The 12,587-nt window shown below is 44.4% G+C and overlaps 1 protein-coding gene across 1 annotated transcript in view; it reads left to right on the top strand.

Moving 5' to 3' along the window:
* Window positions 1–12,587, top strand: part of LRCH3 (leucine rich repeats and calponin homology domain containing 3) — a 69,971-nt gene that overhangs the window by 27,083 nt on the left and 30,301 nt on the right. The window contains exons 7-9 of the mRNA XM_019503055.1: window positions 5,787–5,880; window positions 6,690–6,810; window positions 10,571–10,635. Of these exons, the coding sequence (XP_019358600.1) occupies window positions 5,787–5,880; window positions 6,690–6,810; window positions 10,571–10,635 (280 nt within the window). The remainder of the gene's footprint in view (window positions 1–5,786; window positions 5,881–6,689; window positions 6,811–10,570; window positions 10,636–12,587) is intronic.

Raw genomic sequence — 12,587 nt, 5'->3', positions numbered from 1 at the left:
TCCCGTCATCCCATTCCCCCCCGGCCCCCCCCCCAGTCAACATGGGGGTGGGAAAAGGCCCTCGTTTTAGATTTGCTTTCAAAGTGAATGAGGGGCAGGCAGCTGCTGTAGCTCTAATTCTGGCCCTGAGCCTTGGTTGGGGCCAGAGACAGACCCATAGCAGTCTCCTGCCTCCCCGCCACCTCCTTGCACTTCTGTCCCCTCTTCTCTCTCCTTTCCCCTTCTCACTGCCTGGCACAGCTGGGGCTGGATTCCTTCCCAGGCACAGAGAACATGGAAGCTTTGTGCCCTGCCCAGCCAGTCAGCAGCACCAACACTGCTGACTGGCCCAGCAAGGGCTCTGGAAGGACATAAAGCCCCAGTGGCATCATGACAGTAAGAGTGGGCAGAGGGGCAGAGGCTGTGGGGAGCTGGGGGTGGGGGTGTGCTGGTGGCAAGGGGGGCAGGTGCGTGGCAGGGGGAAGAAGTGGTTAGGGTAGCAGAAGGCAAGGGGGCCATGTGACCCCTACTCCCAGCCTCTATTCTCTCCTGCTGTAGCAGTGGATGGGGGTGAATTCAAGACAGCCCTGTGATAATTAGTTTCTATACTTTGAAAATTATAACAAATTTATAAAGTTTCAATATATAAAACCTAATTACTGGGGGGAGTGGTCTTGAATTCAAGATTGACTTAGATTTGAGTAAAAGCAATAATAAAGTCATGGTAGATAAATCAAGGTATGTGTTACCAGCCTGTATGTGGAGCTGGTGAGACCACAACTGGGATGCAGTTTGATTTTTAAAATATCGAGGCTCCTTGCTAGCTAAGCTGCGTGATATTGTCTTTGACCTTTGCTGTAATAAGGAACATATTACAGAAATGGAACTGAGGCAGGGATTTAGAAAGCTGCTTTACTCAGAAAGCCTAAATAAATTAGGTCGTGCTTTTTCAGTGACATAAATTGCCAAGTCCAGTGAACTGTATCTAAAGCTATTGATCTCCAACATAATGTGTTGTCATTTCTTTTGAAAAGCATAAAATCAACCACTGGACCATAGGCTTACTGACTTTATTTTGTGGTTCTCCACTGTAGTTAAATCTCCAAAGTAGAACTGCTAAGGTTTTCATTTCATATGCTGAAAATAATTCACTGATATTACCAATACTGGTAATACCAATATAAAAGGGCTGGCAAAACTCATTCAAGATGCTTCATAGAAAATTGGGGTTGGAAGGGACCTCAAGAGACCATCTAGTCCCGGCGGTTGGTAAAATACGGCCCACAGGCCGGATCAAGCCTGTAGCAGGTCCCCCGGTCCCGCCTGGCCCAGGTGCCATCTGGCCCATGGTGCATCACACTGCCTCCAAGCGCGCGGTGGGGCTAGGGTGGCTCTGTGGCTGGACTGCATTTCTAGGCAGCCCAGGTGGCAGCGGCTCCTTCCAGCTGCCAACAGCACTGGCCCCAGCCCTATAATACTGGCAGGGATCTACATGCAGAGCCCTGGCCTGGCCCCATGCATACAGCCCCAACCCCGTCCCACTGCATGCCTTCTCTGGACCACCTGCCCACAATGAGCAGTGCCGCTGCTGGACACAGGCGAAGTGGCCGCCCTGTCCTCACAGCTGGCACGCCCTTGTTGGAGCTTCCCAGAGCCCGTACCCGGGCTGCCTTGTGCTCATCTGCCCTGCCACTCTGCCCCTCTGTGCAGCCTGGAGCCAGCAGCGGTGGCAGCAGAGAGGAGCTGCAGGGCAGCTTGGGTGTGGGGTCTGGGCGACTGCAGCAAGAAGGGCTCAGCAGCAGTGAGGGGGAGGCAGCTGCTTTTCCCCAGCGCTCAGCAGCACCTTCTGCCCAACCACCACCACTGCTGCCACTGCTCAGTATGGATGGGATGGTGCGGAGCAAGCAGGCCAGGGTCGGGCCTGTGCGTGTGGGTCCCAGCTGGTCCAGAGTTGGTCTGCTTTGGCCAAGGCGAGTCCACAGCAGATGCAGGGTGGGCTCTGGGCCCAGGCACTCAGCTGCTGCTGGATGTTGGGGCAGTGGCGTGGGCTCAGGCTGCTATGGGGAGGAAGGGGCATGCTGATCGGCCTGCAACAGTTCCTCAGAACTGCCTACGTGGCCTGTAGACCCAAATAATTGCCCACCCCAATCTAGTCCAGCTTCCTACACAAAGCAGGACCATTCCCAGCTACATCATCCTAGCCAAGGCTTTGTCTAGCTGGGTCTTAAAAACCTCCAAGGATGGAGATTCTTCTGGAGTTTGCTATGAATTTCCTTTCCATCATGTGTGGAATGAGCTTCAGCTGGCTGGTGTTTCCCTACACACCCATCCCTATTGGGCATCTGAAAAGTTCTAGCACCAGGACACAGTCTAAAAAATGTCGCTGACCTGCCTAAAAAAGAGGGTGAGAGGACTCTGCTTGTTCACCTGCTCATTGTCATGTACCAACCAGCTTCAGTTATTCCCCAAGTGGTTTCATGTGCATGTTGAGCAAGTGCATATGAAAAAGATGACCTTTTGCCCCAATCAAAATCTAGAATTTTGGAGATGAACAGAATGATTCAAAAACAGGGTAGTGTATGTGCTCTAGTTAGCACCCACAGGCAAGTTAGCAGAGTCTTCTGACCCGAGTTACCAAAGGTTGTTGACAGAGGTTGTTGTATCTGATCTTTATCTGCTGCTAAGAGTTTATCTGGTTCCCGTAGTGAAGTTGAGAAAGCATGGAATTAAACTTAAGGAGTAAAGTCTGTCTTGCTGCAAAGCTGGTTTCAGAACTAGGGTTTTTAGTGTTTTCTTACTTGTATACAGACTTCTCTGATGAAGTGGACAGAGTTGTAGCCTGCAAGTTGTACCACAACAGGGTCAGCATTGTATCATTGTACTTCCTGATTACAGAACACTTTTTAAACATATAAATATTTCTAATAAAACTAAGCCTGTTCCTTGTCATTTCAGATGATGACTGTTTCAGTTTACCAGAATAAAACCTTGACCTTAGCAGTGTCTGCAGACTCTGATAATGTATTCCAAAATTTATCCTGCAGTAGTTTCCAAACCAGTGTCTCAGTGGCAAGACTGCAATTTGGAGCACTCAAGAGCATGACTGAATGGAAAACAGAACAGCAGTGGCCTCTGGGAGCTTAGCATTAGCTTTGACATTAAGGTAGGGAGGCTAGGTCTGGAGCAGAAGTATTAAACATCTTAAGTACTGGCACATGGTTCAGTAGGAATCTTTGGACTAATTAAGTTTGGAAAAGCTCTGATAACCGTAGTCTCAAAATAGAAATATGTGCATGTATCATGATGTGGCTTTGGAGCTCCGGCTGTAAGTGAATAAGTGATTTTTATGGATATATTCCGTTTCAGTGCCAAAAGCCTTTTTAGGCAGTGGATTTTAGAGTTGTTATTACCATTCTCAGATAGTTAGCTCCTCTGCCTTTAGCTTTATGCCCTGCATGTAGCACCCCAGGTGTTCTGTAACCCCCCAGAAATGCTCTGCGGAAGAGCTAAGTACTTAATCCTTGTTTGTCACCAGTTGGTCAGTAAGGAATAATCTCTGTACTCTCAGCTGATTTCATAAAAGCTGTTGTCTGGCAGTCAGTAACCCTTGTTTTCAGATTACTCTGAATCCTGGAAATGGAAAGTATGGTTTGAGGTAGAAAGGAACTGTGATTTTGAGTTTGTTAGTTGTCAGAGAGATTCAGTGCTAGGTGACAAGGTTCTTTGGGTAAATGTGATGTCTTGTATTAGACCAACTAAATAGTTGGAAAAATTGTTCTTTGTGACAGATGAAATGTTTCTCACATGTTTTAACTGAGTGGGATAGAAATCGAGCAATAGTAGTCTTGTTGGATTGAAACTGATAGATGAAGAGTTACTTGGGCACTTCAGTTTTAATTAATTATTTAAGTGAAAACCTGCTTCTCTAGATTCTGTTGCAATTAAAATGGACTTATAGAGGCAGACCCCATGGAAACCAGCTGCTTTGGTTCTTTCTCCCTTTACAGCCTCTAAACACCATGTTATTAATCCAGTATTTCCTTACTGTGAACCCTTATCTTAAATATAGTCACTCTGTAGACCATTTGTTTTGCTGTCTGAATCATTTTTTTTCTGTTCCTTACCTGGAATACAGTATTACCTTTATCTGTATTATACTTTTTTAGGTTGTCCTTTTGCTCCAAGGGGTACAACAAGCTGAGTAGCTGGTAGTCACCGGGCTACTATAGGCATTTTTTGCTGTTTCTGTAAAAAGAAATTTCTGACAAAGATGAATACATATGAAAAAGCAAGATTTTTAAAATTACCTTGAGCATATTCATGATTTGTTCTGCTTCCCTCTTTACCCAAAAGAAGGGGAAGTATTTTTTTCCATATTTCTGCTGCGGGTCCATAACCCATATCTTTTTGCTCAGCGTATAGGACTGCACCCATGGAGCCTCACTGTCTTAAACAAAGCTTGGAGCAGGCTCAAGAGGCTACCTACATTGGGTCCTTTTGCAGGCCCAGCTCTGGGTCTGGACAAAAATAAATGTCAGGCTGTTGCACTTGGCTGCTTTCCTTCGCTGTCACTATGTCATGTCTGTCTAGAACTGCAAATTGCACAGGACAAGTTGCCTATCACTTATTTCTGTGAAGCACCCTGCATACTTGGGGGTGCTTCATAAATAATGCTAACGACAGACATTTTAAACTAAGTATTTCCTGGATAAGGGGGGAGTTTAAAGAGAGTGACAACTTGAGAGAGATAGCAGGGAGAAAATGACCTGCAATTAGCTGTGCTTGGGTGGAGCCTTCGGCTTCCTGAAGCTCTTCCTTGTGTATTATGCAGAATTGCTATTTATTGGGATTCTCCCCCAGGGCACTGGGTGCCAGCAGGACAGTTGATCCATTGTGACATGGCATCTGCAGTGGATCAGACAAGTCCCATTGTTATGTTGTCACTGTGGCAGTCTGCAGCAGTTGCCAGACTTGACATCTGTGATGGTCCACACTGCTGAATTGTGTAGCCTCTGTGCCTGCTTAGGGCAGGAAGAGTCCCGTATAGCCCCTTATAATATGCATTATATTTTTAACCCTGTGTAGCACATATGTAATAGCACATTTCTCTTTTAGACATGCTGTTGACAAAGTCAACTTAACGGGTGAAGACTAAATGTGTACTGTATATTACTCAAGCAGTGATGTATTATTTAAAACGCATTTTTAGCATCTATATATGGAGCCATTTAGATGATTAATGCATGGTACAGAAAAGAGATGTATAATGCATGTGCATTATATATTGTCATGCTTCTTCCAGGAGATGCACTGTCATACAATTATGTGTCTGTGGAATAGGCATGCATGTGTGCTTGTGAAATTACTTATGAAAAAGTGGATTCTTTGAAGAAGAGCAGAAGAGTCATTGAGCTAAAACACCCAAGTCTCTCTCACAAAACAAACAGACTTGCTGAAGGAAAGATATTAATAGGCCAGTTTGCAAAGGAATCACCTTTGTCAGGATTGTGTTTTGGATGGTTTATGGCAAGGCTAAATTCATACTGTCAGATCAGCTCTTCCAAGACTGGGACAGATGCATTGGGTCAGACAGTAGGCTAACAGATGGTAATGTTTGTATTTGGAAGATTATATCCTCTTAGAATATATTATGCATAGCAAATACAATATGACAACTTGTAATATGCTGAGCTAGTGGTTACCATTCACTCCAGCTAAGTAGCTAATTCAGGCTTTTAGCTCTTTAACAAACAACAATTTTTCCGTGATATTTGTCATGCCAGTAATACAAATGATCTGCTTGACAGTCATGAGGAGCTGTACTCGGGTCGTCCTTATGGAGCACTAGATTCTGGCTTCAATAGCGTGGACAGCGGAGACAAAAGATGGTCAGGGAATGAAGTAAGTGTAGTTTTCTTCTTCTTGGGGCAATACTGTGTACAAAAGAGACATAATGTGGAAGTCTGAATATGTGAGGGGACTCACTAACATTAGTGCAACTCTAAAGTGTCATTTCCTTATTAATATTTTTTATTGAGACATCTTTTAAAAATATGCAATATGAGAGAAGGATACAGGACATGATAGACATGAATTAATGCTAGCCTACTCCACTAGGAGAATTATGAAACGTCATGCTAGTTTTTGTATCATGTCATAATTTGTGCAGCTTCTGGTTCATTACTCAAAATCAAGTAAGCAGAGTTTAAAATTAACGAAGGTTTTCAGTGCAATGACTTTCAGTTTCCCAGTTTACGTGTAGCTTTTTGAAAGGGCAGAAGTGAATCTCTGTTATTTAAGAGTAGAAGGAAGGAGGAGGCTGTCTCTTGCTCTCAGGAGACAGCTCCTCTGTCCTTTTGGGGAAAGGCAGCAGGTCAGGCCTGGCATGTTCATGGGAGCCCTGGGCTCCATGCGTGTCCTCGACCCCAGACTGGTGGCATTCAAGGATCTTGAACACCCCCACCTCGGGTGCATGTTGTCTATCCATGCAGTTTTGAAGGAAAAGTAAATTAAAGTTTTGGACAGGCTGTTCATGGCCCTCGATATCAGAGCAGCGCGTTTTAGTGAGACATCCCTGGGAATTCGTCTTTGTGAGAGTGGTGCCCAGCGGGAAGGTCAGAATGAGAAGCCCAGGGAAGAGTAAAGATAACCGAATGTTTGTGCTCACAGTGAGAGGGGCTGTTTCTTGACTGTCACTTTGTTTTGTAAAGCCTACGGATGAGTTCTCAGACCTCCCTCTGCGAGTGGCAGAGATCACTAAAGAGCAGCGACTGCGGAGAGAAAGTCAATACCAGGAGAACCGAGGGAGCGCTATTGTGACTAATGGTGGAGGTAAACATCTGATCATACATGCTGAAGCTCCAAAGTGCATATTTATCTGCCCAAGGCAATAGGCTCTTTGGAGGAAAAGATGACGGAGGACTCAGTTATAAATTTATCATTACGCTAAAAAGCTGCATTCAAAGCATGCTTTTAAGATCATGACATTTACCAGACTTAAACACATCTTAGACGGCTTTACTCCAGCCTCTTTTTTACATAAGGCTGTATGAAACTTGTCTTCAATCATGTGATTACTTGCTATTGCAACCTACAAAGTATTGGCACTCATAGGCCACATCCACACAAGCGTGGACATTTGGTTCCCCCCGGGAGAACTAGCAGTGGGACACCTTGTGCCGCAGCTAGTTGTCCCCGGGGAATGCCTGTGCCATGCACCCTCTGGCGTGTGGCTGGTTACCCCGGGTGGGATAGGGGAGGCTAGGGCATCCTGGGGCTACAGCAGTGGCGATCCTGCTGTGCAGAGTCTTGCCAGCAGCTGGAGCATGGCTCCAGCCAGCCAGGCTCCAGTTTTGAGCAGCACATGCTGCCCCCATGTGTGCTACTTCACTTTTTTTGCACTTTTTTTTTTTTTGACCCCTGGGTCAAAAAACCCCCTGCACTGCTTCCTTGCAGCGTGGAGTACAGCTGAATGTGTGATATGTGGTGCCACAGATGTGTCTGCAGTGCCACATACTGCACAGCCACACTTGTCTGGAGGCAGCCATGAGGCCATCAGCAGGATGGGAACATTTACTGTGTACATCTCTGCCACTTCAGCGAAAGGATTTCATGGATAGCATGGGAGATTGTCATCCTCTACATGCACCAATACTTGAGGGCACTGAGACAGTTTACCAAAGGATTCCCTATTTTACTAAAAGCAGAGGGGTGCTGAGATTCAGGAATCCCAGGCTGTGAACAGGTTGTTTTAGCAAGCATAGACTTTTGTCCTTCTCCTGCAGTGTGATCCCTATCATCCTATTCCCTCCAGCCTCACAGTCTTTTCTCTTTCCTGCCTACTAGTTTCTTGTCCTAGTTCCCATCTGCTCATGAGGACTTTCATCCTAGTAGCAGCTGACTGGCCTGGTACATGCTAATTCCTGTTACCATCCCTTTCCTAGTTGATTGATCAGTCTCTTCCATTGTAGCCTGTGTTGATCCCCATCTACATTCCCTTGCCTCATAGTCTGCTGGCTTCCCTAAATTCAGGGTGGATAAAAATCAGTGATTTTTTTATTTAAATCGATTTTTTTATTTAAATCAATTTTTTTAAATTTAAATCAGATTTTTTTAAGTCATCAATAAAGTACTAAATTTCTCTCATTTAAAAAATAACAGTTACAATTAAATCTCATCACAGGCATGCTAAACCTACACTTACAATCTCATAAAAATGAGTTAATGACTCCGTCACACTCAAAGACATTAAGTTACCTACCAATCACACATGGTTTGGTATCGTTTGAGATTATTCACTCAAAGCTAAGAAATCAACTGGGAGTTGAAAAAGCAGGAAAACATTTATTTCTGTTTCAGGCTATGAATAAAAATGACAGTAGGAATGGGGAGGATGAGCTCTAGTTGTAGAAGTTTTAAGGACCACGTACGTTTAGTGTTGTGATGACTTGTCTGTTAGAGTTAGTAAAATTTGAAAATTAAAAAAAAAGTTTAAGGGCAGATGTTGTAAAATGCTGTATTGACTTGTAAATTTAACATGTTCTAGTTATCAGATTTGCGCCATTGTTTAAGAAATACGTAAAGAAGTATCAGTGGAAAACTTGATTTAAATCAGAATTTTCTCAGTGATTTAAATCACCTTGATTTTAAATTGATCCACCCTGCCTGCATGTGCTCCTCATCCACTCTTGGCACCCTGGCCCCTCCCCAGATCTACCTCCCCTCCCCACCACCTTCCTATCCCGTTCATTCTCAGTCTTTTTGTCCAGAGGGTCCCAGTCTCCCTGAGCTCTTTTCCACCATCCATGGCCCCAGTCTCCTAACCCAGCCAGTCTGCCTTTCTACCTCAACTCTTAGTTTCCTGTCTTCCCCCTCAAGCAGCCTCTGATCCCAGTCTTCCCTCTTCTCCCTCAGCTCTTTCTTCCAGTTGCCTCGTCTCAGCCATGTTTATATTTTTCCTTAGTCTCATTCTTAGAAAAGACTAATCCATTTTTTGCTGAAATAAAAGATGATGATAAAACAAAAACACAGCCAAAACAGTTACATCTTGGCAAAGCTGTAAGAAGGGAAGAGTTGCACAACCTTAATAACACATTGTGCTGCCAGCCCCACCTATGATAGCAACTTTAATTTGTTCTAGGGCTTTTCATACAAATGACATTTCAAAGTCCTGACTAGTAGCGTGGAGCATGATAAGTTTATGAAGGGAATTATATGGTGCCATTGCAAGTCGTTTAAGTTATGTGGCTGAGAGAGAGGTTTTCAACTGAGATTTGGAAAAGGTTGAGATTCCACGAGGAAGGAAGACTCTGGAAAGGTGCTCTGAATGGCTGGAGTGGTGCAGTGCAACAAGGGTGAGAGAGAGCTGTTCTAGTCAAGCTAAGGAGAGCTAAGGGCAGGAAGATGGACTGAAGCAATTTTGATAAGACAACCCTTTCAAAATGCCTGCATCTCCCCCCTTTTATAGTCCTCTGCCTGTGTCATATCTTCATCTGTGTTACCGTGAGCTATCTGGTAAGGGATGATGGAGAACAGTGCATTAGGCCTTGGGGAGTTGGTATTAAGGAGTCCTCACAGCACTCTGGATGTCTTGTCTAGCAGCTCGGTGTTCTTCACCAGGATCCTTGTTTGCTGTCTTGACACTAAACCCCTCTTTTCAGAACCTTACAGAAGCAGTAGTGCATAAGGAAATGCCCCAGATAGCATCCTGGCCTCTGGGAGTTGCTGAAAAGGGAAATCAGTGAGAACCGAACTGTGCCCTGCCCTTCACACCCCCATCTCATTTCAGTGGTTCCCTAATTTTTGCTTCCTTCCTCTTTTTTAAGTAAAACTTCTGCACTCTTTGGGTTTGACTGGCATAATCGCATACTTTCCAGGCTTAGAGCAGTCATACGCAGCTAGCTGGGTCACACTATTGTTCTCTTATGTTTTTATTCTGGTCAGAGTCTGTCTAGGTTTATGCTGGTAGGATCATAGGAAAGGAGGGCTGGAAAAGGACCTCATGAAATCTAGTCCAGCACTGCTTTGGGGGCAGGTTCCATCACTATAATGGTTCCATCATTATAATGTTTGAAGAAGGCATTACTAAACCCTGCTGAAGCAAGCAAAGGTCATGAAAGACTATCTATCTAAATGGAGACTAAAATAATCCATCAGTATGTTTTACTGGTTTATGTATAGTTTGGTGTAAATTGATGGTACTTGCTCATAAAACACATCCGAGAGAGAGACATAGTAATTGCAACCAAACGCACATTTTTACTGTTGTTAATACTTGGTCAAAGTGCAAATGCTTTTCTAACAGTTGGGAAATTCTATATGGTCAAAGCTTTAAAATTGTTACCTGCCTGGTATATAGTTTTTTCTCATTCTATTTTTTTTAATCAACTGTTAAAAGATTGTTTCAAAATCTGGCATTTACCCAATATTACCAAACCAGGCAGAAAGCACAAAATGTCCATGTGGATTTTCCCAAAGAGAAGAAAAGTGTTGTCAGACTTTAGTTCCTGAGATTTGCTCCTATGTTGGTTTTTCTTTTTTACTCCTGCTGCTTATCTAATTATGGATGTTTCCTTTGTGTATGTGTGTCAAGTGGAACATGATCTGGATCAGATCGACTATATTGATAGCTGTGCCACCGAAGAGGAGGAGGAAGAGGTGAGGCAACCCAAGTGCATGGAGTCAGCCAGCCTCAGCTCACAATTCATGGCATATATTGAACAACGGCGAATCTCTAATGAGGTGGTGCTTTTGTTTAAATTAGTTTAAGTTAATTTATCCACTGAAAGCCTTTGTGATGATGTTAATGCTTCTTGTCTACAGAGGTTTTCTTTGGTGAAGAATATAAGAGTCGGCTTGGAATAACAGCACAGTGTAGCGTTTTGTATAGGGCCACAGTTCAAGTCCCAAGATGCTCCAAGCAGCACTTGCCTCAGGCTTGCAAAATGGTTCTCTAGGCCACATTAAGCTTTGCTCAGAGGCAGGAATCCTGTGAGTTAATGCTGTACTGTGTGGAGGAGATGATTGAGTTTCCAAAGGGACCGCTGCCACCAAAACTGTGGAAGTTAACACTTCCCTGATAGTAAACGCCCGTATCTAGAAAACCACTCCTGTCTGCTTCGTTTGGTTATCTCTAACAAATGCTGGTTTTGTTCGAGTTTGAAACACAAGTAACTCATTGATTTTTGTCAGCATATGTATTTGTTACGGGTACCTTGCTCCTTCATTCATTTGGTGGGAAATCTGTCAATTGTGGACACATTTATCATCATGAGCATCACTTTTAACTAGGCAAGGTTCTTTGGGTAAATCCAATATCTTTTATTATTCCAACTGAAATAGTTGGAAAAATTCTTCTTTGCAAGTTTTTGTGTACAAGTACTCTTCTTCAGGCTGAGGAAATCTGCAGTTCTGTACTCTTCCTGGATGGAATAGGATAGAAGCTAGAGGCCCATATGCGAGATTGCCAGCCAGTGAAAATGCAAATTGAGACAGTCAGTGGGTGAGAAACAGGAAGGGAAATGTAGACCTGGGGCTAAGATACAGCTGGTAAATAATAGAGAGGTTACCTGGGTTGTCAGATGTTAGAAAGGTTTATAATGTGCCATGAATCCAGTGTCTATATTTAGTCCATGTTTTTTTTATCTAATAGGTTCATGAAGTGAAGTTTGTAGGCCTGTGTATGAAAGGTGTTTTGTAAATTCTCTTTGAGGATTGGAACTAATATTGGAGAGAGAGTAGTTTTCTTGTGAGAATTTCATAGATTCATAGATGTTTGGGTTGCAAGGGACCTCAGTAGATCAAGTCTGACCCCTGCCCTGGACAGGAAAGGGCACTGGGGCCAGATGATTGCAGCTAAGTGCATGTCTAGCCTCCTCTTAAAGACCCCCAAGGTAGGGGAGAGCACCACCTCCCTTGGTGCCTGTTCCAGATTCTGGCAACCCTTATGGTAAAGAAGTTCTTTCTGATGTCTAATCTAAATCTGCTGTCCGTCTGTTTGTGGCCGTTGTTCCCAGTTACTCGAGGGGTACCTTGGTAAGCAGAGTGTCTCCTATTCCGTGCTGTCCTCCCTTGATGAATTTGCAGGTGGCCACAAGATCACCTCTAACCCTTCTCTTGTGGAGGCTGAAAAGGTCCAGGTCCCTCAATCTCTCCTCATAGGACTTAACCTGCAGGCCCCTAACTGTAGAAATGGCCTCCTCTGAACCCTCTTGAGGTTGTCCACATCCCTCTTGAAGTGCGGCGCCCAGAACTGGACGCAGTACTCCAACTGTGGCCTGACCAGTGCCTCATAGAGGGGAAGTATCACCTACCTGGACCTGTTCGTCATGCATCTGCTAATGCAGGAAAGAGTGCGGTTAGCTTTACTGATCACTTTGTCACATTGATGACTCATGTTCATCTTGGTGTCAACAATGACTCCAAGATCCCTTTCCGCTGCTGTGCTGCTGAGAAGGTCGCCCCTCAGCCTGGAAGTGTGTTGGTAATTCCTTCTTCCTAGGTGCACCACTTTGCACTTACCTTTCATAGTTTCATAGTTAGTAGGGTTGGAAGGGACCTGAGCAGATCATCAAGTCCAACCCCCTGCCATGGCAGGAAAGAGTACTGGG

This window comes from Gavialis gangeticus, unplaced genomic scaffold, assembly GCF_001723915.1.
Source record: "Gavialis gangeticus isolate Ggan-Ray unplaced genomic scaffold, GavGan_comp1, whole genome shotgun sequence".
In the NCBI taxonomy this organism is placed as follows: Eukaryota; Metazoa; Chordata; order Crocodylia; family Gavialidae; genus Gavialis; species Gavialis gangeticus.
The sequence above is the reverse complement of the archived record's forward strand: the minus strand, read 5'-3'. Positions and strand labels throughout refer to the sequence as shown.